The 24,319-nt window shown below is 37.9% G+C and overlaps 7 protein-coding genes across 7 annotated transcripts; 5 read left to right on the top strand and 2 right to left on the bottom strand.

The window, feature by feature from the left end:
• The first annotated feature begins 23 nt into the window (after positions 1-23).
• Positions 24-821, top strand: LOC129719144 (histone H2A). The gene has a single exon (XM_055670579.1). The coding sequence runs from the start codon at positions 57-59 to the stop codon at positions 429-431; it is 375 nt and encodes a 124-aa protein (XP_055526554.1). The 5' UTR covers positions 24-56; the 3' UTR covers positions 432-821.
• Positions 822-3,590: 2,769 nt separating this feature from the next.
• On the top strand, positions 3,591-4,788 carry LOC129719132 (histone H1-like). Its single transcript, XM_055670564.1, has one exon. It carries the CDS (start codon positions 3,620-3,622, stop codon positions 4,268-4,270), a length of 651 nt encoding a protein of 216 aa, XP_055526539.1. The 5' UTR covers positions 3,591-3,619; the 3' UTR covers positions 4,271-4,788.
• A 663-nt stretch (positions 4,789-5,451) lies between these two features.
• On the bottom strand, positions 5,452-5,941 carry LOC129719159 (histone H4). The gene has a single exon (XM_055670595.1). The coding sequence runs from the start codon at positions 5,792-5,794 to the stop codon at positions 5,483-5,485; it is 312 nt and encodes a 103-aa protein (XP_055526570.1). The 5' UTR covers positions 5,795-5,941; the 3' UTR covers positions 5,452-5,482.
• A 19-nt stretch (positions 5,942-5,960) lies between these two features.
• LOC129719135 (histone H3) lies at positions 5,961-6,469 on the top strand. The gene has a single exon (XM_055670570.1). The coding sequence runs from the start codon at positions 6,016-6,018 to the stop codon at positions 6,424-6,426; it is 411 nt and encodes a 136-aa protein (XP_055526545.1). The 5' UTR covers positions 5,961-6,015; the 3' UTR covers positions 6,427-6,469.
• Positions 6,470-7,471: 1,002 nt separating this feature from the next.
• Positions 7,472-7,870, bottom strand: LOC129719147 (histone H2B). The gene has a single exon (XM_055670583.1). It carries the CDS (start codon positions 7,846-7,848, stop codon positions 7,474-7,476), a length of 375 nt encoding a protein of 124 aa, XP_055526558.1. The 5' UTR covers positions 7,849-7,870; the 3' UTR covers positions 7,472-7,473.
• A 197-nt stretch (positions 7,871-8,067) lies between these two features.
• Positions 8,068-8,788, top strand: LOC129719141 (histone H2A). Its single transcript, XM_055670577.1, has one exon. It carries the CDS (start codon positions 8,101-8,103, stop codon positions 8,473-8,475), a length of 375 nt encoding a protein of 124 aa, XP_055526552.1. The 5' UTR covers positions 8,068-8,100; the 3' UTR covers positions 8,476-8,788.
• A 1,619-nt stretch (positions 8,789-10,407) lies between these two features.
• LOC129719161 (histone H4) lies at positions 10,408-10,872 on the top strand. Its single transcript, XM_055670597.1, has one exon. It carries the CDS (start codon positions 10,441-10,443, stop codon positions 10,750-10,752), a length of 312 nt encoding a protein of 103 aa, XP_055526572.1. The 5' UTR covers positions 10,408-10,440; the 3' UTR covers positions 10,753-10,872.
• The last annotated feature ends 13,447 nt before the right edge of the window (positions 10,873-24,319 follow it).

Raw genomic sequence — 24,319 nt, 5'->3', positions numbered from 1 at the left:
ATTTGGTATCAGTTTAACGCTTTCTCAGTTAACGTAAACTAAAACTCTACTTCAACATGTCTGGACGCGGTAAAGGAGGCAAAGTCAAGGGAAAGGCAAAGTCCCGTTCATCTCGTGCTGGTCTCCAGTTCCCGGTAGGCCGTATTCACCGTCTACTGCGCAAGGGAAACTATGCCGAACGCGTCGGTGCTGGTGCTCCCGTGTATCTGGCCGCCGTGATGGAATATTTGGCTGCTGAAGTGTTGGAATTAGCAGGAAATGCTGCCCGTGACAACAAGAAGACCCGAATCATTCCACGTCATCTGCAATTGGCCATCCGTAACGACGAGGAGTTGAACAAACTTCTGTCCGGTGTCACCATTGCCCAGGGAGGTGTCTTGCCAAACATTCAAGCCGTTCTGCTGCCCAAGAAGACCGAAAAGAAAGCCTAAATAATTTTCACCACCTATCGAACAAAAACCGTCCTTATCAGGACGAACAAAATTGTACATGATGAGTTAAAGTTTTTTTTGAATTGCATGTAAAACTAATTCAATCTAGAATTTGTACGTTTAGTTGTGGAAAGTACCAACATTTCATTGGTTTGAGATTTTTACCAAAGTAGAAAGTAACATTGAAGAACTCGTTTTGTTCGCTCACTCTGATTAATAACTAAAATATTTTTACATTTTTCATGATACTCTGGGCATAGTAAGCTACTTAAAAACTTTTATAATTAATGAAAGAGGAGATAAATCACTCAATATTATTTAGGTCCTTTTGAAAAGTTACGCGAGAAATATCAAATTATACTAATTGCTGCCCTTCAAATTCAAAGAATACTATACTAATTTTACTAATATACTCTATATTAATTTTACTATTTTACTCGTCTGGCCGAGGGGAAAAAATTTCTAAGCCAAAAATTCATTCTATTCCCGTTCATTTTCGCATTCTCGAAAAACTACATACATTGCCCGCTTCTCCAGGAAATTATAATTGGTGATATTTGGCAGGAGGAACGAGGCTCGGTATAGTAGAATAGTAAGCGTGTAAAAAGAAAGGGTAACATAACATTACACACAAGCACTGATAAAAAATAATAATAAGCATGCCACTTCTCAAAGGCAGTATTGCTAATAATAAAATGGCAGGATACAGCAAACACCCGGGCATATCTCGAATAGATCAATGATTCTGGTCGCAGTGAGGAGAAATGACCCATAAGGAACACGAAAAGTGCATGGGAGCTAGAATTTATTTTTTGTCCCACCCTAATGATCATGTCCCTTCCCAGTGAAAAAGTTATTTAAGCGAACAGCAAGTACACCAAGAAAATTTTTTCTGCAAATTATATGAAGCGATATTTTTTCTCAACATTCAGATGCGAATGCGGATGTCAATTTTCATGAGGGTAATTCGCATTTGCGGATGCGGATATCCGTAATATCCTTACCTCGTATGTAAGATATTCTTAAGCTTTTAGCCACCAAAGCCAGGTAAGCGGTTATACAAGGCTTCTCAGAAAAGTTCTGCTCCTATCTGAATCTGATTGACACATGCAAAAAAAAAAACACAAAATGTGATAATTCACAATCCGTTCGATTACATTTTGAATTTTTCAGGAACAATCTTTTGATATACAGACTAATATTCAAACATTCACGTTATGAAAATCAGTGTTTTAAAAGCAATTCGTCAAATCAAACTTGATTAGCTATTGTGTTGGTGAAAGTAGGAAAAGACTGACGCTTTAAGATTTAATCTAAATAATAACTCAGAAATTGCTTTTAAGATTGCAGTAGTTATACAAATTGAAACTTAGAATCATTTGTTAGGGACGACGTGTTATGGGTCTTCGAAATAGATGACTTCAAATTACAGTTTTTTGACATGTTTGGGAAAAACGAATACTTGGTGTGGGTAAGATGGATACTACAATAATGGTAAAGGTAGACACTCATAGAAAAGATGTAGTTCAGTGCTCGTCTTGCGATACTCTACGTTGTTAGAGTCCACATGAATAGGCAAATATTCACGAACTATATGGCCTGTTCTTACTAATAAATGGTCCTTAACTACTGGTTACTCCAGCGGATGTAGTTTGTAAACATGTAAACACAACCGACATTACATGTGAGAATTCTAGGAAAATTCCTGTAACTATCTTTCCCTACATTAGTGTGTTCGTCTTGACCGACCTGACTGCAATATTTTCAATCGATCGTAGCTCGTCTATCGGAACATTGTAAAACCGCTGGATTTCCATCAGAAAATCGTCGAAAGGCTGATTAAACACTTTACTATCGAACAAATGAAAACACTGAGCTTCATGAGTTTTTCACTATTTTCCGCAGAAAGAAAATGAGTGCCAAATAGTGTATTTTTGTTTGTTCATAAACTCGACAATTTGCTCGCTGCCCATCAGCAACATATTTCAAAAGTATTGAAATTCTACAAAGTAGGTATTAGCATCACAGAAGTATCATAAATCATTCTAGAGTGTCCATCATACCCACAGTATCCGTCTTCACCAAATTTCCCCTATTTGTAAATTAGAGCTGACTAGATTTCCTTGACCGATGACAATTATTGCATGATTTGTACGATTTGTCATATGAATAAAACTATTTTACATTGAACGCACTTTATTGGAAAATAATTGATTTTCCCTGTCCAAAAACAACTGCCAAAGGCTCGTACAAAACTTCAAAATAGTTCAAAGAGTCGTGGTGATTGAGAAAATATTTCAACTATGTCTGCATTGAAGAAAAAATTAGTTAGTTCGGACAGGTCACGTGTGTAAATGAAATATCCAGTGTTGAAGTATTTTCATTAATATTTAAAAAAAAAGACGATGAAAGTTTTTTTAGTAGAATTATAATAGCCCGGAAACAACCTTAACTAAATCTTAAGAACAGTTACAATAAAATTCATACACTGAATGCTTCGATTGGTTCAGAATCAGTATACAATATGTATATAATCAATTGCATAGTGCATCGTTGGGTTGAATTTTTATGACATTCAAAGTTTTGTTGTAATTTCAAAACTTATTTAATCTAGTTCCGTATCGAAACTAAAATAATTTTTCTTATGAAACATATCAAAATCCATCCGTATAGCGAGACATACGTGAACTGCCGTGCATTCCTAAATTCGGATGAATATGGCATCAGCATTACCTCATGGGAGTGAAGCATTCACTCACGAAGAAAGCAAATATATTTGTTTATCGAATAACAAATACTTAACTGCCAAATAACGTCACGAAATATAAAATATTACCTATTTTTTAACAACACTCTAGGCACAGTTTCAAGATCGATAACTTACAAGGTAGTTTTCATAGTAACCAAATCAAAACATTCAAGCTTTTTAATTAGTTATGAAAAGTTTATGAATTCTAGAATACTAACAACAGATAAATATATTTTATAATAGTATACATTCCAACAACTAAGGTGTTTTAAATAGTAATATCAGAAAACTGTGTTCTACGTAGCCAATGCAGTTTTTTCACCCGTGTCTACGCTTTCCCTAGCACAGACGATAGAAATGTGTACCCATTGAACTGAGGGTAAATGTTTCATAAATCGTATTCCATTTCAACGTAAGATTTTGAAAACATCAAAGTATAATGGCTGATACTGTTGCTCCTGCTGCTCCGGCTGCTGCCTCACCGGCTAAGGCACCTAAGAAGGCAAAGGCACCCAAGGGAGACGCCAAGAAACCCAAGAAGCCATCGACTCACCCTCCAGTTAACGACATGGTTTTGGCCGCTATCAAGACCCTCAAGGAACGTAACGGATCCTCGCTGCAGGCCATCAAGAAGTACATCGCCGCCAATTACAAATGCGATGTTGCCAAGTTGGCTCCGTTCCTAAAGAAGGCCCTGAAATCAGGCGTCGAGAAGGGAAAGCTTGTCCAAACTAAGGGAACTGGTGCTTCCGGTTCATTCAAGGTTAAGGCCGATGCAAAGAAACCAGCTGGTGAGAAGAAGGCCAAAAAACCCAAAAAGGAAACCAAAGCCAAGAAACCCGCTGGCGAGAAGAAGGTAGCCAAAAAACCAAAGGCCACCACCGCCAAAAAAACTGGTGAGAAAAAGGCTAAGGCAGCTCCTGCTAAAGCTGCAAAGAAGGCTGCTGGAGTGAAAAAGGCCGCTGCTCCCAAACAGAAAGCCACAAAGCCATCAAAAACCGCAGTCAAGAAGCCGAAAACACCGAAGCCAAAGAAGGCTGCTGCTCCGGCCAAAAAAGCTGCCCCGAAAAAGGCCGCTGCCAAGAAGTAAACATCGAATTGAATTACCAGAGTTTAAAACAATCAGTCCTTTTTAGGACTACCATGAATGTACATGAAGAAGTTAGTTTGATTTTACTGCATCATACAGACAGCTTTACTGTCAAGTTATTTACTAAAGTTGGGGATCAACAGAGATTTTTTAACCCAAAACAATATCTCTGGATTCCACTGGAAGAATGTTTTGTAGGCTGTAGAATTTCATCTCAGAAATCGTGTAATATGTATTTTGGAGTACCTAACACTAGAAAATTTTTGAATGCCTTACAAATTTGTAGGTCCACGGTGTATACTTGCTGCCTAATCAATTAATCTTATGTTTCATGAAAGTGGTTAAATTTCCTCACAATTAAATTCTAATTTACCACTACATTCACTGACACATAAAACAGTTTTCTTCAGTAGTGGTGAAAAGATATTTTTAAAGGAAAAAATGAGACTTGGAAATCCTTTTGTTAAGGTAAGAGATTTTTTTAAAGACCAGCCTGAGCTAGCAGCCATTAAAGTGCGTAACATTGCAGCAGCCATTAAAGTGCGTAAAACATTTGATTAGATATCAAACCAGATGATATAGTCTCAGCATTTGTCTTTTGCGCTTAAATAAATCCTTTTTTACATTCTCTAATTCTCCTAACTTTTCTTCCGAATTTATATCTTCCTGCTGTTAATATGTAGGTGGCCTTAAATACAAACATCCCGCACGGTAATGCATATAATATATTATATATCATATATTATATTATATTATATATCCGACCCGCTAACTCCGTTACATAATAGAATATAGCAACAGACCAATTTTTTTCTACCTAACATGATAAGTTCAATACCGCTTCGATAATTATTTGTTGGCCCTGAAAAGGGCCGTTTTGCATAAAATAGTCTGAAACATTTACTTGGAGCTGGTGTATTTGGTAACAGCCTTGGTTCCCTCAGAGACGGCGTGTTTGGCCAATTCTCCAGGCAACAACAGACGGACAGAGGTCTGAACCTCGCGAGAGGTGATCGTAGAACGTTTGTTGTAGTGAGCCAGACGGTAATGCATATAATATATTATATATTATAAGCAACATAACACAATCATTATGAAACATAATATGAAAGGCTTTTCCACGGAAAGAAAATATGATTAATTTCAAGTAGACCTTCATTTATATTTTTGTGGCCTTGAAAAAGGCCTTTTGTCGTTAGCAGTTCGAACTATTTAACCTCCAAATCCATACAGCGTGCGTCCCTGTCGTTTCAGTGCATACACGACATCCATGGCAGTGACGGTCTTGCGCTTAGCGTGTTCAGTATAAGTGACTGCGTCACGGATAACGTTTTCCAGGAAAACCTTCAGCACACCTCGGGTTTCTTCGTAGATCAGGCCAGAGATACGTTTTACTCCTCCACGACGCGCCAGACGACGGATGGCGGGCTTAGTAATACCCTGGATGTTATCACGAAGGACCTTGCGATGACGCTTGGCGCCTCCCTTTCCGAGTCCTTTTCCTCCTTTACCTCGACCAGTCATTTTTTGCTTTGTATTAAACGAACGAACGAACGATTCAAACTAATGTCGAACACGACCATGAGGCTCGCTTTTATACCTGCGAGGGTAGAAATTTTTCCGTATTGTCATTCCTGATTGGTTGGACAGAAGAAGAGGGAGCAGTATAAAAGAGGTCAAAATAAAATTTTTCTCCATTATTCGTTCAACTCTCAAAGTGATTACTTCGGTAAAAAAAACTCATCATGGCTCGTACAAAGCAAACTGCCCGTAAATCCACCGGTGGAAAGGCTCCGCGTAAGCAACTGGCCACAAAGGCTGCTCGCAAAAGCGCTCCGGCTACTGGAGGAGTGAAGAAACCCCATCGTTATCGTCCAGGAACAGTCGCTCTTCGTGAAATCCGTCGTTACCAAAAGTCGACTGAACTCTTGATTCGCAAGCTGCCATTCCAACGTTTGGTTCGTGAAATCGCTCAAGATTTCAAAACCGATCTTCGTTTCCAGAGCTCTGCCGTTATGGCTCTGCAGGAGGCTAGCGAAGCCTATCTAGTCGGTCTGTTCGAAGATACCAATCTGTGTGCCATCCATGCCAAGCGTGTCACCATCATGCCCAAGGACATCCAACTGGCTCGCCGCATCCGTGGTGAACGTGCTTAAATTGGCTATCGGCTTTCGTTTGATCTCATATTACTCAACAAACGGCCCTTCTCAGGGCCACCAACAGTTTGAATGAAGACGTGGATATTGTTTTTCTGTTTCTCCGCATCCGCAGTCTGTTAGAATATCTGTGTTTTCCATATTAAGCTATTTTACTTACCTAGGTTTTCACTATGTTTCATAAAAAACCAAGTTGTCATTTTCCTCTGACTAGTAACTAACTATGGCTTGCTCTGTCATGGAAGGACAAAGGAAGTGATTAGATTGGATGTGTTTCTTTTAAACTCTATTTCAATTATTTTTAACTGAATTTTTTGTGTCTTTAAACGTTACTCAATTAGATCCGGCTGCAAGTTCACCAAAATTGATACTGGCTCCGTTACCCTGCAAGCATACAAAAATATTGTTGTATTTAATTCAATAATTTGACAATATTGATACATACTTCTACCTAATGCTTTTGCCGCTTCAATTACAGACGGAAACAACAGTGTTTTGATGACACACGAAAAGATTGCACTATAACTAAAAGCGACAGTTTTTTTGTATTTTCGCTTTTTCCGTCGGTTTAGTTCCGCTAATAACAGACACATGAGAAGGTAGACGGTGAATCGATCACACCACTAATCTCGAAGCGACAGTAATGAACATTTAACAAATATACTTCTACGATGGATTTTATGTTAAGAAACGTAAATACAATGTCTGAAAAAGCAACTATGCATACCATGTTTTTTATTAAAACATAATATTTTGAAACAAACCGAGCGATTTTTCTAATTCCTCAAATAAAGCTCTAACAGATGTTCTGAAGTGGCTTTAAGAAAATTGGCTATTGTTTCAAACAAGTCTAAGTTGGATTCAATAAGTCGGTCAAATAAAAAGAAAACGTTTTTATATCCGAAATCCGACCCGCTAACTCCGTTACATAATAGAATATAGCAACAGACCAATTTTTTTCTACCTAACATTATAAGTTCAATACCGCTTCGATAATTATTTGTTGGCCCTGAAAAGGGCCGGTTTGCATAAGATAATCTGAAACATTTACTTGGAGCTGGTATATTTGGTAACAGCCTTGGTTCCCTCAGAGACGGCGTGTTTGGCCAATTCTCCTGGCAACAACAGACGGACAGAGGTCTGAACCTCGCGAGAGGTGATCGTAGAACGTTTGTTGTAGTGAGCCAGACGAGAAGCTTCAGCAGCAATGCGTTCGAAAATATCGTTCACAAAGCTGTTCATGATGCTCATGGCTTTGGAGGAGATTCCGGTGTCCGGGTGGACTTGCTTCAAGACCTTGTAGATGTAGATGGCGTAGCTCTCCTTGCGACGTGGCTTCTTCTTTTTCTTGTCGCCCTTCGTGATGTTCTTCTGAGCCTTGCCCGACTTCTTGGCGGCCTTTCCACTAGTCTTCGGTGGCATTTTGACGGTACTTTAGCTTCGTTTACCTCACAGGAAATGATGTTGTTTACCGCAGTGAGTCGCCTTTTTATACCCGCACAAAACGGATTCGAAGCTCGTCCCTTTTTTTCAATTCTACCATTCCGTTACCTGCGGGACCCAACCCTACTGTCAATAACAGCCTATTGTAACTGTATATAAGGAGACTGTTCCCTGCATTTGGTATCAGTTTAACGCTTTCTCAGTTAACGTAATTTAAAACTCTACTACAACATGTCTGGACGCGGTAAAGGAGGCAAAGTCAAGGGAAAGGCAAAGTCCCGTTCATCTCGTGCTGGTCTCCAGTTCCCGGTAGGCCGTATCCACCGTCTACTGCGAAAGGGAAATTATGCCGAACGCGTCGGTGCTGGTGCTCCCGTATATCTGGCAGCCGTGATGGAATATTTGGCTGCTGAAGTGTTGGAATTGGCAGGAAATGCTGCCCGTGACAACAAGAAGACCCGAATCATTCCCCGTCATCTGCAATTGGCCATCCGTAACGACGAAGAGTTGAACAAACTTCTGTCCGGTGTCACCATTGCCCAGGGAGGTGTCCTGCCAAACATTCAAGCCGTTCTGCTGCCCAAGAAGACCGAGAAGAAGGCTTAAACAATCATCCTATTCCAACAATCGAAAACCGTCCTTTTAAGGACGAACAAATTTGTGTACGATGAGTTAGAAACAATTTTTTTACATCAGTTAGTTTTTCACTAATTTTAACCTTCGTACATGGAACATAGTTTGTTACTGAGAGCTATTCAAATTGCTTCTTGTTAGCTACAAACTAAACGAGGTCTGATTTATAATTTTATGCTGGCATGCTTTGTAATGTTTGGCATAAAACTGAAAAAACCAAATTGAAATATCATCACTGAGCGACTCTTAAATAACATCTTTAGAAATCAAATGCCTGAAAAATGAGACCAAAAAAGGAACCAAGAAGAGATCAAAGAAAATTTATAACAAAGAAATTCAGACTAATAAGCAAAAAAGGCTTGTAAATTTTGAGATATAGAAAAATTTTATTCGTGGATGTATTTCGGCCTCGCAGTCTTTCTGGCAATAAAACAACTACTATTGCTCCTTCATCTGACGATTCGTTCCAGATCAAATCTTGTGCTGGGATCATCGTTGTTCTTGCTGCGGAGTCTCTCCAGTTCGTTGATGGTTGTTCGGTGGCTGCTGATAAATTTTACTAAAAAGTATACAGTCGTATAATGCTGTATTTTCAAATTGTTTAAATGTTTCGTATATTGTATCATAAATTCCAAACGATAATTTCAACGGCAATAGAAAAAAAGACTTTTACAGAATGATAGTCATCATAACACTCTAATGTGCGAAGCTATTTTTCTTAATATAAAAAAAGCCATATACTTCTTAAACTGCCAATTTATGGTTTGAGACTAACTGTTTTTTTTTTTCATTCCATAAATAAGCCATCAGTACTTTGAGTTTTATAATGCTTTATAATTTTTTAAGCCAAACGAATCCCAAATGTATATGAATTTAACTTAATTGAATACATATTAAAAAATTAACAGCATAGTGAAAAAAACTCCAATGTTCTCTCAGTGGACTGTAATTTGTGGTCCTGAGAAGGACCGTTTTTTTTGTACATTCATGAAAGTTTTGCAAAGATAAGGCACAATGGCGTTATTATACCAAACTTAAGCACGCTCTCCACGGATACGACGAGCCAGCTGGATGTCCTTTGGCATAATGGTCACACGCTTGGCGTGGATGGCGCACAGATTGGTATCTTCGAACAGACCGACTAGGTAAGCTTCGCTAGCCTCCTGCAGAGCCATAACGGCAGAGCTCTGGAAACGCAAGTCGGTTTTGAAATCCTGAGCAATTTCACGAACCAAACGCTGGAACGGCAGCTTACGAATCAGGAGCTCCGTCGATTTTTGGTAACGACGGATTTCACGAAGAGCTACTGTTCCTGGACGATAACGATGAGGCTTCTTCACTCCTCCAGTAGCCGGAGCACTTTTGCGAGCTGCCTTCGTGGCCAACTGCTTACGAGGAGCCTTTCCTCCGGTGGATTTACGAGCGGTCTGCTTGGTACGGGCCATAGTGAGTAAATTTTACAACGTCGGATGAATACCTTTCCAAAGCGGAGAAAATTGAACTGATGATGCCAACGCAGGCAACCGATTCTATTTATAGTCAAGCTAGGGGACCAACAGCAACGGTTTTTTCGCGCCAATTTCCGAACATATACATCTGCTATTGAAATACATATCATATAATATGTAGAGAAATTATTCTGACTTGAAATCTATGTATACGTGACAACACACATTCACACAACGAATAGAGATTCAAATCTACGCAGACAAGCAAAATCAAAACTATCCTATCTAAATACATACATATTTGGGGTAGGGGAATCCAAGTTATTGTGATTGTATGTCCCCTTTAACACATAGAAAATAAAATAAAATGTGCCTTCGCAGGTAGCAGAAATGTTAACTGAGAAACGTATAAAAGCACAAATCAACGTTGTTTAAGCATCTCAGTTTGAAACAATCTTTAGAAGACAGTACTCTAACAAAGCTACCTAAAATGACTGGTCGCGGTAAAGGAGGAAAAGGACTCGGAAAGGGAGGCGCTAAGCGTCATCGCAAGGTTCTTCGTGATAACATCCAGGGTATTACTAAGCCCGCCATCCGTCGTCTGGCGCGTCGTGGAGGAGTAAAACGTATCTCCGGTCTGATCTATGAGGAAACCCGAGGTGTGCTGAAGGTTTTCCTGGAAAACGTTATCCGTGACGCTGTCACTTATACTGAACACGCAAAGCGAAAGACCGTCACCGCCATGGATGTCGTCTATGCCTTGAAACGCCAGGGACGCACTCTGTACGGTTTCGGCGGCTAAAAAAATCATCGAACCGCATATATCAAACGGCCCTTTTAAGGGCCATTAAGTTTGTTTATTTAAGAGTTCATTTGAATATTCTCCAATAACTTGAGGCTACTTTCAAGTTTCTACTATTTTTTTTTTGCTTCAGCTCAATATCGTTACAATGCAGAGTTACTGTTTGTTGCTGCTCATGAAATTTGTTCAACATATAATGCACAGTATCATGCACAGTGCTCATTTTGGCATCGAATGATGCAATCTCAGACTAAAACTACTGTAATAAAGCCTAGTAATAAAGTCGAAGAAAATTTTGCCCAATTAACAACAAAAACATTAAAAGGCATTTTTTTGTTTAAGGAGGGATATTTCCGAACATCAATTATATATCGCTACGATGATAAAACAATGAGTTGCAAATCTAAATTTGTAGATACAAATCTAAATCTAAATGTAGATACAAGTAGGAGAAACTGCAAAACATTTTCACAATTAAGTTGCCTAAAATATAACATTGATAACAACCCTAATATTTTTCAGAATTCAGCACAAAAGAGATGAACGCAACTCGGAAATCCCAGAGAAAATAGTATTTGATCGTATATGAAACCAAACACTAGCGGTACGGCGTTGGCCTTTCATGCAGAAAAAAATATCCGAGAATCGTGTCTCGGTTGAAAATATTTCCTTGATTGTTTTCACTTTTTTGGTATTGCCTGATTTCCCTGTTCAAAGAACTCATTCTCTGATTTTCCAAGTTTTTGCCATCCTGAATAATGTGTTATTATTAATTATAGGCATTATTTAGAGTCAGAAAAATGATAAATATATTTTAAGGATTGAGCATACATCCTCAGAAAGCATATATTACATACCCTTTACAGAATAAAGGAAGATCAAACTCGATAAGCTTCAAACTGGCGGTACCCGGATAACTGTCCCATAATGAAAAACAACATGTTGAGAAAACGGCGATTTAATATTATCTATGAATCTTCGGATTTCCAGTAATTACATCCAGAACTAATGACCATAACAGTTTAATAGCACCACAAGTTTATCGTGGAGAACAAAAAACGATGGATGGAATTGGTTTTACGATATATAACTTGAAAAAAAGACAAAATGGGACAAAATATGCGGGTACATTTCGAAAGTACTCGCATGTTTTGTCCCATCACATATAATTTCAACCAGCAACCGGCAGTATCATTGGCAACGTAGATTGTACTATAGAAAAACAATATTAGTCAAGTTAATTAAATGACATACTTCTATATGCCTAAAATAATCCGATTATACTAATCGGGAGCAAAATTATATGTTTACAGGTTGTACCACTATGCAGTGGGACTGTAATGCGGGTACTTTCAATATGGCACAAAAACAACTGGGTATTTTTTACATGTTTTTCCATACAAAAGTATCAATTTTAATTTTTTCCCAGAAAATATGATAACAATTAGGTCGTTTCCCGGTGATAACTCAAAAGTGACCAAAATCAGTATGGGACAGTAATGCGGGTACCGGCAGCGAATGGAAAGGACCACAACGACATTTTCTACTGGAGAGCGGTTCCACAAAAAAATTCCCAGCAGTAATATTTTTTAATATAAGTTGCAGCCAAATTAAAAACGGTCGATTAAATTGGTTGCCCGTTTGTTTGTGGCATTGCTCTGGAGTCAAATACTTTAGAGTCGTAAGTTAAATTGGAACAACCATTCGAGTCAAATCACAGATAAAGCAATAAATACACTCTGGATAGATAAAAGAACTTTCGGTGCAAAATTAAGGCTGATGACATACTGAGACATGAAACGAAGCGGAGCAAAAAACTTCGCAAAAGCGTCTGAGCTACTTCTTCGAACGTCTATGTAAAACGTTCAAACCGGTCATACCGGGAAACGCATCGACGCACAGTGGGGCCGTTTCTCAAAAAGATGCTCTAAAGCCTTTCCTCACTTTTTCGTACATTTTAGGGCTTTGGTTTCTTCGGAAGAGTTGTTCAGAATACTGATTAGAATTATCTGACATTTGCTTTTAATTGCTTATAAGGCTAGTATTGCACTTAGAAAAATAAACTTTTTTATTTCACGAGATATTCAATTTCTGTCTTCAGCAAAGTTGTAGAGCTATTGATTTCATGAAACTTTGCCACAGACAAGAAATTCTAGGTCTGAAGAGTTACTGTAAAACTATGAAAATGCGAAGTTCCCGAAAAGTCCCGATTCTGGAAAGTATGTGTACTTGTCCCTCAAAACATGCCAAAATAAATGACGCTGAGTAATACCTCACAAACATTCACAATTTTAAATAATTTGATTTTAAAAATTGACATAATTTTACGTTAAAATCGTTCTATCTCGGAGTCGGTACTTTTTTTTAGAAAAAAAAAATTTGTTATTATCTATAACTTTTTAGAACATCTCAAGTTGTTCGGGAGTAGTTAAGATATAATTTAAGTGAAAAAAAACTAGTTTTAAGGTAGTCTTTTGAGAAAAACAGTTATATCTCTTCAGAGATAATACCTAGGATTTTCGTGTATTCGGCAAAGTTTCATGAAATCGATAGCTCTACAACATTGCTGAAGACAGAAATTGAATATCTCGTGAAATTAAAAAGTTAATTTTTCTAAGTGTAATACATATTAGCAAAATTGTCAGATAACTCTAATAAGTATTCTGAACGACTCTTTTAAAGACACCAAATCCCTAAATTGTAAGAAAGTGAGAAAAAAATGTTGACCGTCTTTTTTCAAAACAGCCCCACTGTGCGAAGCGGAAGGCGAAACAGAACAAGCAATGTTTCAACAGTGTTTTCAGGTTGTCTGGAAAATAACACTGCTATTTTTGATTGATTTTTGATATTTTAAACTAGTTGAATGTTACTTGGAACCAAAGGGTTTAAAATTTAAAAGACGCCTCAGTATGTCATCTGCCTAATACAACCCAGATTAACATATGAGTCGTTGAGAGCAAAAGTAGCACACGTACCATTTTTTCACTTTTTTTTCTGTATAAACTGAAGCAGAACACAACAGTGCACCAAAATATCAAAGGAAGGCCGAGATCTGATAATTTATACCAGAGTTAAAAGCCAAAATAATTTTCAGTTTTCCTCTTCTACGGTATTTCTGGATTCGGAGGGAAATCTGTAGTTAACCGAAAGTTAAACCTGAATCCACCGTGTAGTTATTATCGGCCAAATAACAATCCTAAAGATACCAGGGTTTATTCCTTCGAATTGGCCCCAGTCGATCTAAGTTATGTAAAATTTCTTCGGTTACTAAATACGTATACACTAGCGCCACGAAGTGACAAAACTCTTCAACAAACAGAGTATCATCCTATACTGCCATAATTCAAAAATTGGCTAATATGCCATAGGCACCAAATCGAGAAAAACGCATTTTAAAGTTTTTTGTCGGTACAACATATTTTGACTGTCCATGACAACTATTTCATTAAGTGTATCACCCTTCATATATGCTAGAACCTTGCCGTTGAGTTGAAACAGAAAAATCTGCAGGAAAATTCCGTCAGCCACATATTTTTAACGCAGTAGCCGTTTTATTCAATTCTAATTTTAAGGTCAGTAGACAAACCGGTGTGCAATTTGTCTAATATCCAGACGATGTGAATTATATTGTGCTCGTTGGTGATGAAAATGGTTTTAAATTTAGTGGAACAACACGGAAGCACAAGTGAGGACGACGAAACAATTGTTACGTGCAACAATATTAGTTAAATTTTAGTTGCCAAAACTGGAACCGTGCCAAAAACGGAAACCTTTTTTGCCATTAATATATTCAATTTGAGACTTCAAAATTTTTATGAAAATTTATTTATTTATACGATTCAATAGGTTTTTAACAAAATCTGTCATATATAGCGTACAGTAATAACAAATTTCAAAACGCTGCACTTGTAAAACAGCAGCTGTGACGTCAAACTCTCTGTTCCATTTGAAAGCAAGTGAGCAGAAACGACGGCTGGTTTTAGATTGCCAGACCTGTTATCTACGACAGTGCGTTGTTTACATTTGGAGTTAAATACACTAAAGTCGCTTTTAACGCGGGGGATACGTATCGCGTAAAAGAAAGCCGCGTACATTTCGGAATCCGCTTAAAAAACACGTAAATTCCGGATACCGCCTTAAAAAACCCGCGTGAGTTCCGGAATGCGAGTAAAGAAATTCCGGAGTCTGTGTAAGAAAAAAATATCGCGTATATTCCAGAATCCACGTAAAAAAACCGCGTTAAAAGCGACCTTAGTGTACACGTTAAATTTAAATCACCCATTAAGGAGAGAAATTTCACCCATTTTTGAAAGAGTTGCACGACTTTTTATTGAATAAATTTTTTACCCATTTGATGAGTAACAGCTACCAAAACTTTTAAAGTTTCATTTACTGTTCACAAATATGGACTAGGTCGCCCGAGGAAATATTCCTGAGTTCCGGTAAGCATGTCAAACCTGTTAATTTTTGGATGGATTTGGTAACGGATTACCTTCATCAAGATCCGGAATTGGTCAAGAGCTCATTGAGAAATGGCCATTTTTCATCCGGATCTAGAAAATGAAACTTTAGAAGTTTTACGGCTCAATGGTGTTCGAATTATTAAAATCGAATTATGTTTGGCAAAGCTACAGCATTTCAAATTTCATTAAAATCTTGCCTATCCTACTTATTTTGACTATCCCCTGTATCATTCTAGGGAAACTGCAACTTAATCACACTGAACAAATCCACAAATAAACGGGCAACAAACTTAATCGACCACATAAGCACTGAGGATGACTGTATGTCGCAGTCGAAATATATATTTGCGCGGACTGAATTTCAATATTTATTTCCCAAATTTCTAACAGAGTCTAACGGAAACTGATAATTCTTTTTTCCTGCTAAGACGCTCAGTATAGATTTTTCAAATTTAATCGACCATTTTTTATTTGGTTGAAACATTGCATAGATGTTTTTATAGGCGAATGGCATCTATTTTGTGCCCATTTGTTTAATTTTTTGGAACACGACTCGTTTGGAAAGATATTGATTACAAATATTTTCAGGTTACAAAAATAATTTTTTTCAGAGTGTATATTTTATTCGAAAGACAAAATTGTTATCTACAACTTTGCCGTAGACGTCATACAGATCAAACAAACCGTTTTGGCCCTAGAAATATTTGTAACTATGTAGTATAAAATGTTGCCAAAAACGGAACCCTTTTATTGCTTAAATCGGAGTGTGCCGAAAACGAAGCATGCCAAAAAAGGAAACCTACTGTATAACGAAAATATTATTGATTATTATTCATGATAATCTCACGATCCACTTTCCTATTTTTCTCATCAAATTTAAAATGAAATCTGAATCTTCTCTTTAATATTACTTCTAATCAAAGAGTTAAATAGCATTTTATGGAATGTAAAGATTTACGACAGAAGGAAACAGTCACGCGTTTTGATCATTGGGTTTCGCAGCACCGCAAATAAATTCCTGTTGCATTAAATATATTGTTCGTAAAAAAGTGAAATTTGATGCAAGGGCCTTACGAGCGCTTACCTGTCGCCAGTAACCACCAGGCTACAACTCACTTTCGAAAGTTAGATGAAACAAAGTACAGTAATAATACACTGGTTCGTGAACATGCCACAGGTAAAAATAGCCAACTTCTCAATTATTTTGGATATTAGACAAAATTGTTACACATTTGCTGCCTTCCCAAATGCATTTATTGACAATCGGCTTCTGTAGGGACCTTGGTTAGAGTGTTTACCGTCACGAGAAACTGTTTTCTCGATTTTGTTGAGGATGGCATATTAGCCAGTTTTTGAATTATGGGCCGTACAGTACTCAATCACTTGGACAACTCCGCTGAAGACATTTATTTAGCTATTTTATCAATTGTCTAATAAACAAAATGTTTCCCGAAATTTCAAATAAGAATTACTAGTTTTACACATTTTTTTACACTAACGACCGGCTTGTCTTTACAGTCGAATCCCTCTATTACGACAATTTATATAGCGACAAATCTCTCTATAGCGACATCCTCAATGATCCCTTCCACTCTTTATTCATAAAAATTATTTGTTTTATTGCGACATTTCTCTATAACGACGGTCCCTTGCGATGTCGCTATAAAGCGATTCAACTGTATATAAATCTTTACTGTGAAATATGTTGAATCTTTCGCGTTCGCTCTAAAGAATTCTGTTGATAATTCGATTACCTTCAGTTTCACAACATCAAAAATCACCCTCAAGGTTTTACATAAGGGCATAAGCCCAGGGCATATCAAACTAGAGGTAAGGTTCAATAATAAAAAAGACCCTTGATTGGACAAGTCTTCTTTTCTGTGTTCTGAAATCTTCAAAAGTAGAACAAGACTGTGTGGATCTGAAGATTCTACACTTAGTGAACACAAATTGTATTGAACCTACACAACTGTTTTCTTTTAGATAAATAGCATACACTTGTAACAACATTATTTAGACGACTCGAAGTGACAGTTCAAATTACGATTATAACCAATTAACAAGTTAAGGTTATAAGTAGCCAAAGATCAATTTTTTGAGACCCATCCCGAACGCAAGAAATAAAATCTGCACATCTAGTTTGATTATCAAAAACATTAGCCTTGAAAGGGATTTAAAAACTGCAGCATCTCATTCGATTTCTGTGTGTCGAATATGTTTACAAAAATGAAGGTTATTTGTACGGTCGGACAGGGCAACTAATTGTAATTACAACTTCATATTACTTGTTATCGCTATCAATTGTTTCCTCTATCTTCTAGAAACCAATCATGTTTTTGCCACGCCGTACCAATGAATTATGCAAATATGAACAAAATAAGCACTTACCTTGTTGGATGGTGCTGATTCTCAGGTGCTGATCATAGCAGCGATACCAATTTTCAGCCGCTATGGTACATATTCCTTTTCGGTTTAGCCGTGCACATACGCAACTCGCCCGAAGTTTCTGCAAATGCGTAAGGATGCACGCCATAGTACACTGCGTCTATATTCAGCCCGCATCCGAAGCCTGAACAGTATTCGACGGGAACATGATTGACATCTTGCACCTAAACACACTTTTATCCGTTGCCAGCGGTTCATTTTTGGTGAAATTGTATGTAATTGATCAGTGTGAGCTGGTCGCACAATACCAAAACTATTTCCCGAAGCACAATTATCTACTTTGCAGGCCAAGTGATGAGATAGCGCGGATAGCGTCTATGTGGCTTTGAACATCGGAGAAACCATTGCATTGGTATAAATCTCAACAAAGTAGGCATGCACTTTCATCTTTTGGCACTGCAGCGGAACACGATGAGATGAGCATCCTCACCCTTAACAATGCACTCGGTTATGAGCAGTGCATCAAAATCGTAATTCTTCACGTGGAGGAACAAACTCATGCAGAGGTTGGTCTAGTAGGTACATATTTTGTGGAACTGTGATGTTAATCACAACTCAGAAATTTATTTTATGATCCAGCTGGAACATATTCAGCGCATAACTTTGAACAGCATGCATCACTATTTCCGCTTGTTATCGACGAGCAAACTTCAAACACGCACATGAAAAGGGCATACAGATTCTTGGTAGTAGCTTTTAATTCAATGATACGTACGAATAATATCTCCACGTCGAAACGGCCAAATACCGGAACCAGTTCTGCTTCGATAAATTCCGGCGGAATACGGTTTACAAATACTTCACACCCGAAACCGGGATTTGACTTGATCTACGATTTCGGGTAGCCGAATAAACACTACTACTCGCACACTACACTACTCGCACAACATTCCACATTAGAATGACGGTTGTTTGGTGTGACGTTGCTTTTTATAAGCTGTGGAAAAGGGGAAAAAAGTTCGAATATTCAAAAAACGGTAACCGAGGGGTGTCTCCACGTTGTTTTACATGTGTACCACACATGCGTTACCATCGTTACCGAGGTTTTATTGAATGCAGAGATGTTAGCCGAGATGTTATTAAAAATGTCTGCAACTGCTCGAAAAACTGGCAAAAATTTTGCTCGAAATCAGAAAAAATCTATTCGTGATTCGAAAACTTTTGCTCGCGCAGATACAAGTCTGCAAAAACCAGCACACATTTTGAGAATGTCTGCGCAAGTATAGGAATATATGAAAAAAATGCACCTATATTATCTCTCGCTTACGTATAAAACTGAATCTTTAAGCGAAAATGAAAGCTATCATAGCAAAAGCACTCGAATGCGTTTGTTGTGGCTCATGATAACCCGCATAATCAATAAGCATAAACGGATGATAATCCATATGGTTTAACAATACCCCATACAATCGGTACTATATCCCGAACTAGTTGTTAGGCACGTTTTATGGTTATTGATTATGCGGGAAGCCCACAGTTTATTGTACCTAACGCATATTGTCGACATCCACATTTACCATAGTAGTGAAAATTTTAAGGAAATTTAGTATACTTTTATGTAACATAACCATTTATTATTTGCATTAAATACACCGCCAGATTTATAACAATAGTATCTTTAATCTTTTGTAAAATCATATTTTTTTCAATGTCCGAGAGCATTAGAAATGACAGTTGATACTTCAACTGAACTGTTTACGATAGAGATAGCTATTTTTTATATATAAAAAACACTTGACACTAATCATGTTAGATCATGTTAGACAGGAACGTTTGAGATACTTCTTGATATAGCCAACAAGGGTATTCAATCGGGTTATAAAATAGAGCATACACAGGCAGCAACACAACATATATTTCAAAACTGCGCGAGTTTAGCTATTCACGGGTTTCTGTTTTTTATATATCAGCTTAAAGAGTGTAATTTTCTGAGCAAAACGTGATTTTTCAAAACTTTATATAATTATTCTTCGATTTTTAAATGAAGAATAAAAATTTGCTCTAAATGGCTACAATGACAGTTGGTATGTGGGCAAACTGTCATTGTAGCGATTTCGAGCAGTTTTGATTCGTGATTTAAAAAGCGAAGGACTCAAGAAATATCATTGATTAAATATCACCATGATATGAAAAAAATCGAAGTTTTATTCTAAAAACATCAGCACGAATTCCTCCAGTCATAACGGGTTTTGCAGCTGCGGTTGTCATTTGCGGATCTACACTGAAAATTAATCGCACGCTAATCCCTAAGGCCGTTGACATACTGGCGCGTTCTGCGTTGCGGAGATGATTCGCCTTGTCGTGAGTTAATGTATAGCGCTAAGCAGAGCCGTACATTAATCCACGGCAAGGCGAACCGTCTCCGCAACGCAGAACGCGCCAGTATGTCAACGGCCTAATGCTCTATCCCACCTCCCTGACACGTTCGTAGTCTGAGCTTTTGTATATGCGGGAATGAAATGGCATGTTCTTCTTCTTCTTCTTTTTGTTTTCGTACTGAAGCCTTCGCTGTCAGTTCGATTGTAGCAGGGCCAGTTGCAGCGACTATATGCCCTGTGTCACGTGCAGGGTTGTACAGATATCACAAGTCGAGTTTTGTGTCTTTTACAAAGTGGCATATTTCTTTAATTTGTTTTAGTTTTTTTGATTTGAATAGTTCCACTAGTTTAGAATATTTTCCAGCAAAGGAGTATTTTGTCCTGTTATTCACGTATTTTGCACAGTGCAAAATTAAATGCTCAGCGGTTTCCGGAACGCCGCACCTCTCGCAATTTGAGTTGTCCGCCAATTTCATTTTGGCGAGCCAGAACTTCGACCAGTCGTGGCCTGCCATGAGACGATTTAATAGACGAACCTGAGTTCCGTTCAGATTTTGATTGGTGAACCATGGCCTATCATTGATTTCATTTTGTATACCTATGAAGGTTTTTCCTTTTTCCTTTCCATATTCTTTGTACCAATCATTAGCTTGAAATTGTTTTCGTTTTTTCAGGATCCAGTACACACAGGGTTGCCAATGTTCCAGTTTAAACTGGATTACTCCAGTTTTTTTCAAGTGATTTAGTCAAACAGTTTATTCTCGAAATCTTCCAGTTTTTCAGATATTTGCCAGTTTTATCCAGTTTTTTATTCACTCAAGCGCCGATTGGGTTTCGGAAATATTTTTAAAAAGGAAATTTTGTAGATTGATAAATTGTTATGACAATTCTTAACACAGGGTGGCGACAAAATTTTCAAAATAAAATTCCCTGATTTTCCCTGATATTTCCGAAATTTAACATCAAATTCCCTGATGTTTTTCAGCATTCGACACAAAAAAGTATAACCACAGACAAACAGACGTACCACGAGATTTATTTCCGTGGATCAAGAAATTTTCTTGGAATTTTGTATGCAGTAGTACCTTTCCCTGAATATTTGTAGGTTTTCCCTGAAATTCCCTGATCGAAAAATGAATTCCCTGACATTCACTGATTTTTCAGGTTTTTCCAGGTTTTAGACACTCTGTAACAGCATTTTCAGTATACCATCTTCTCGCACGAAACACGGTCAAATAAAAGACGGCATGGCATGGTTGAGATAAAACCAAACTTAATTTTACCAAACCATAAAAAAATCTTCTATTTATTTTCTGTTTATTTATTTAGGCTGATAAAAATTTCGAATTCTTTTCATGTCCAAGGTTATCAAAGTTAGCAAAGGGGGTGGCAAAAAATAAATAACACCGAGACAAAAAAAAAAATTTATCTTTGATCAAAGTTTGTGTGCAAGTTATGACGTTTGTAACATGCACTCAAATAAATGTTGAAAAATAACACTTTATTATTATTATTATTTATTTCGTTTGCCTTTTGACGACACTCCCGCTGTCACTGGACTTGTTTGTTGCTAAATGAAGCATTTATGCTGTCGGAAAACCAATAAAATGAACAAAACGGTTAGCGCTTTTTTTTTCTTCCCCTTCAAGATTTTTGAAGAGGGGGGGGGGGGGCGGTTGTTGACAAAAAATGGAAATAAAATTTGTAACGGCCTTATTCATTCAGCATCAACAGACTCTACTTGGTCCTAATGATTACATCTTGAAATACTAGTGCGAGGTAGATGGTAGTCGAAACCGGAAGATACTGTTACGTAGCAGTAAAAAAATACTGTTGCGTAGCAGTTAAAAAATTGTTAGAGGAATTAGATACCAAAAGATAGCGAAGTCAGAAATAATTGAAATTTAAACTTCACTGATGTAACGGAAGGAAATGTTGCGTTAATACTTTTGTTGAATATAAAAGTAAATGGAAAAGCAGCTCTATTTTCTTAAATTTGAGATAGATTGATTGCGTAATTTTAAATTTTGCTGCTGTTAGAGGAAATTTTTCAGTCCATAATTTTAACAAAATGTAAGCGCAAAACAAAACAGTTCTGATTAAAATGAGTAGTTTTTTGCAAAGAGTTATCTCTTTAGTTGCTGTATCCAAAACTGACACTGGATTCAATCCCCATAACAGAAAAGCTCTCTCATAATCATTTTTTTTTTGCTTTTTTCAAATTTATGTGGGATCCAGTTTTTCCAGTTTTTTCTTCAGCCTTTTTCCAGTTAAATCGAAAAATTTTATTGGCAACTCGGTTCGATGCTGTTCGACTCCGGTAAAGACAAGTCTTTCTTATAGACACTATATATACAGACCTGCGGACCGAATCGCAGCGAGCCAAAATGACTGTCAAACGTGTGAGCCAAAATGAACACAATGAAAAATTTGTATCAGACAAATAACAAGAATATGAAAAACCAGCGATGCCAATGCTGCTGCCGTCCACTACGCAGGTCTATATGTATAGTGTTTATAGTCTCAATCGAAACTGCGGCGTTTTTAACAAACAGGAGTCCTAAGTGTGCGAATGATGAGAAGATAACACCTGCAGAGATATGGAACGCAAAAAGCACGGATGTTTCGAAGCTGAAGGTATTTGGCTCTCCGGCGTATTTTCATATTCCTAAGGAGATCCGCAAGAAGCGATCAAATATAACGATGATGAACACGGACCAGGAAGCCTACTGGGTAGCAGCCAATAAGGTATATTGAAAGGAGTGGCAGATAAGTTCTCGATATGCGATCAGAGGTGGCGAGTTAAAAGTTGTGAAGTCACAACAATAGTTTACGTTCGGTGTTCAGTGCGGATTTTCGACAAATTGTACTCTTTTCGAGTTTTTAACGTTCTACGGTTACCAAAAAAACGCGAATGCAATCGTGTGGAGGTAAATCTTGTGGTGTTTCGGTTTATCAAGCCTAAAAGTTGGGCATAAGTATACATGCTTTTTTAAAAAATCCCGATGTTGAAAAACGATGCCGTTTGTTCTGGCGGGTACCAAATCTTCCCGCAACGTTTTAATTTGTTCACAATATTTTCGCGCGGAGGATTTCAAGCATAGGTTCCAAGCCGATTCCTGGCGCATTTTACAGCGGAAAGTAATGTATCAATTTATCATTCGTAGCTGCCCAAAAGTTATGGTTTATGTTTTAGCCGTTCCAACAATTTCTACACTTTTATCATCATCACGGACGGACCAGAGCTTTTAAGGCAACACGAGACAGATGCACCAGCTGAAAAATACGCTCTTTCGCCCAATTTCAAAATACATATTTCACACCATTAGAAGAGAAGTTCATTATGAGTTGCCTGTTTGTAAATAAAAAAAAGCTCTCTAACAAACCTGGAATCGCGGAAGAACTCACCCCAAGTGATGAAGAGGACGACATGTGGACCTACAAGTCAGCGACCTCATGACGAATCAGATGGAGTAGAGTACGCCATGAATTATATCGCTCGATCAGGTCTGTGGAAGACGACTGCCATAAAAAATATTTTGAAGATCGCTCTAACGGTGGGCTAGTTTAGTTAATCTATGACAATACCTGGGAGACATATGTTGTTCCTGATATTATCATAGTACAACAATATAATTCATTCGATACGATTTCAAACGAAATCTATATATTTTCCTATGCCAAACTGTGTTCAATTGGTTGTTGTGACGTCACGATCTCAGTACGCAAAAAATGTGGCTTTCTAACACTTGCAACGATGCTCATCTGCCGCTCCTTCGTATATACCTTATTAGGTGGCAGCGGGACTACGACATGACGTTCGGAGCAATGGAATACGTCAACAATTTGCCAAGCACTGTAGCACAGTTGAAGAAGAGGGTCGACTGGCCGAAGTGGCAAGTGGCCGTCCAGGCAGAACTGAATTCACTGAGGAGAAACAACACGTGGGATTTAGTGAAGCTTCCTACGGGTCGAAATGAGGTGTCTTGCAAATGGGTGTTTAGGATTAAACCCGGGAACGAAGGTGAACCAGACAAGTACAAGGCGCGTCTGGTTACACGCGGTTTAGCCAACGTCACGGTTACGATAACACTGACACTTATTCTCCGGTTGCTAGAGTAGATACCCTTAGAACCTTGTTAGCTGTGGCGAACAAAGAATGTATGCTTGTCCACCAAATGGATGTTCAATAAGCTTTCTTCAACGGAGATTCTGCCAAGGAAATTTTTATGTCGCAACCAGAGGGTTTTGAAGTCGGAGTGGGACTAGTGTGCTATTTGAAGAAGTCGATCTATAGCTGATCGATCAAACAGGCCTCGAAGGTTTGAAATGATCGATTTG

Source organism: Wyeomyia smithii, chromosome 1, assembly GCF_029784165.1.
Source record: "Wyeomyia smithii strain HCP4-BCI-WySm-NY-G18 chromosome 1, ASM2978416v1, whole genome shotgun sequence".
In the NCBI taxonomy this organism is placed as follows: Eukaryota; Metazoa; Arthropoda; class Insecta; order Diptera; family Culicidae; genus Wyeomyia; species Wyeomyia smithii.
Note: the sequence above shows the minus strand (reverse complement) of the source record. Positions and strands in the feature narration are given on the sequence as shown.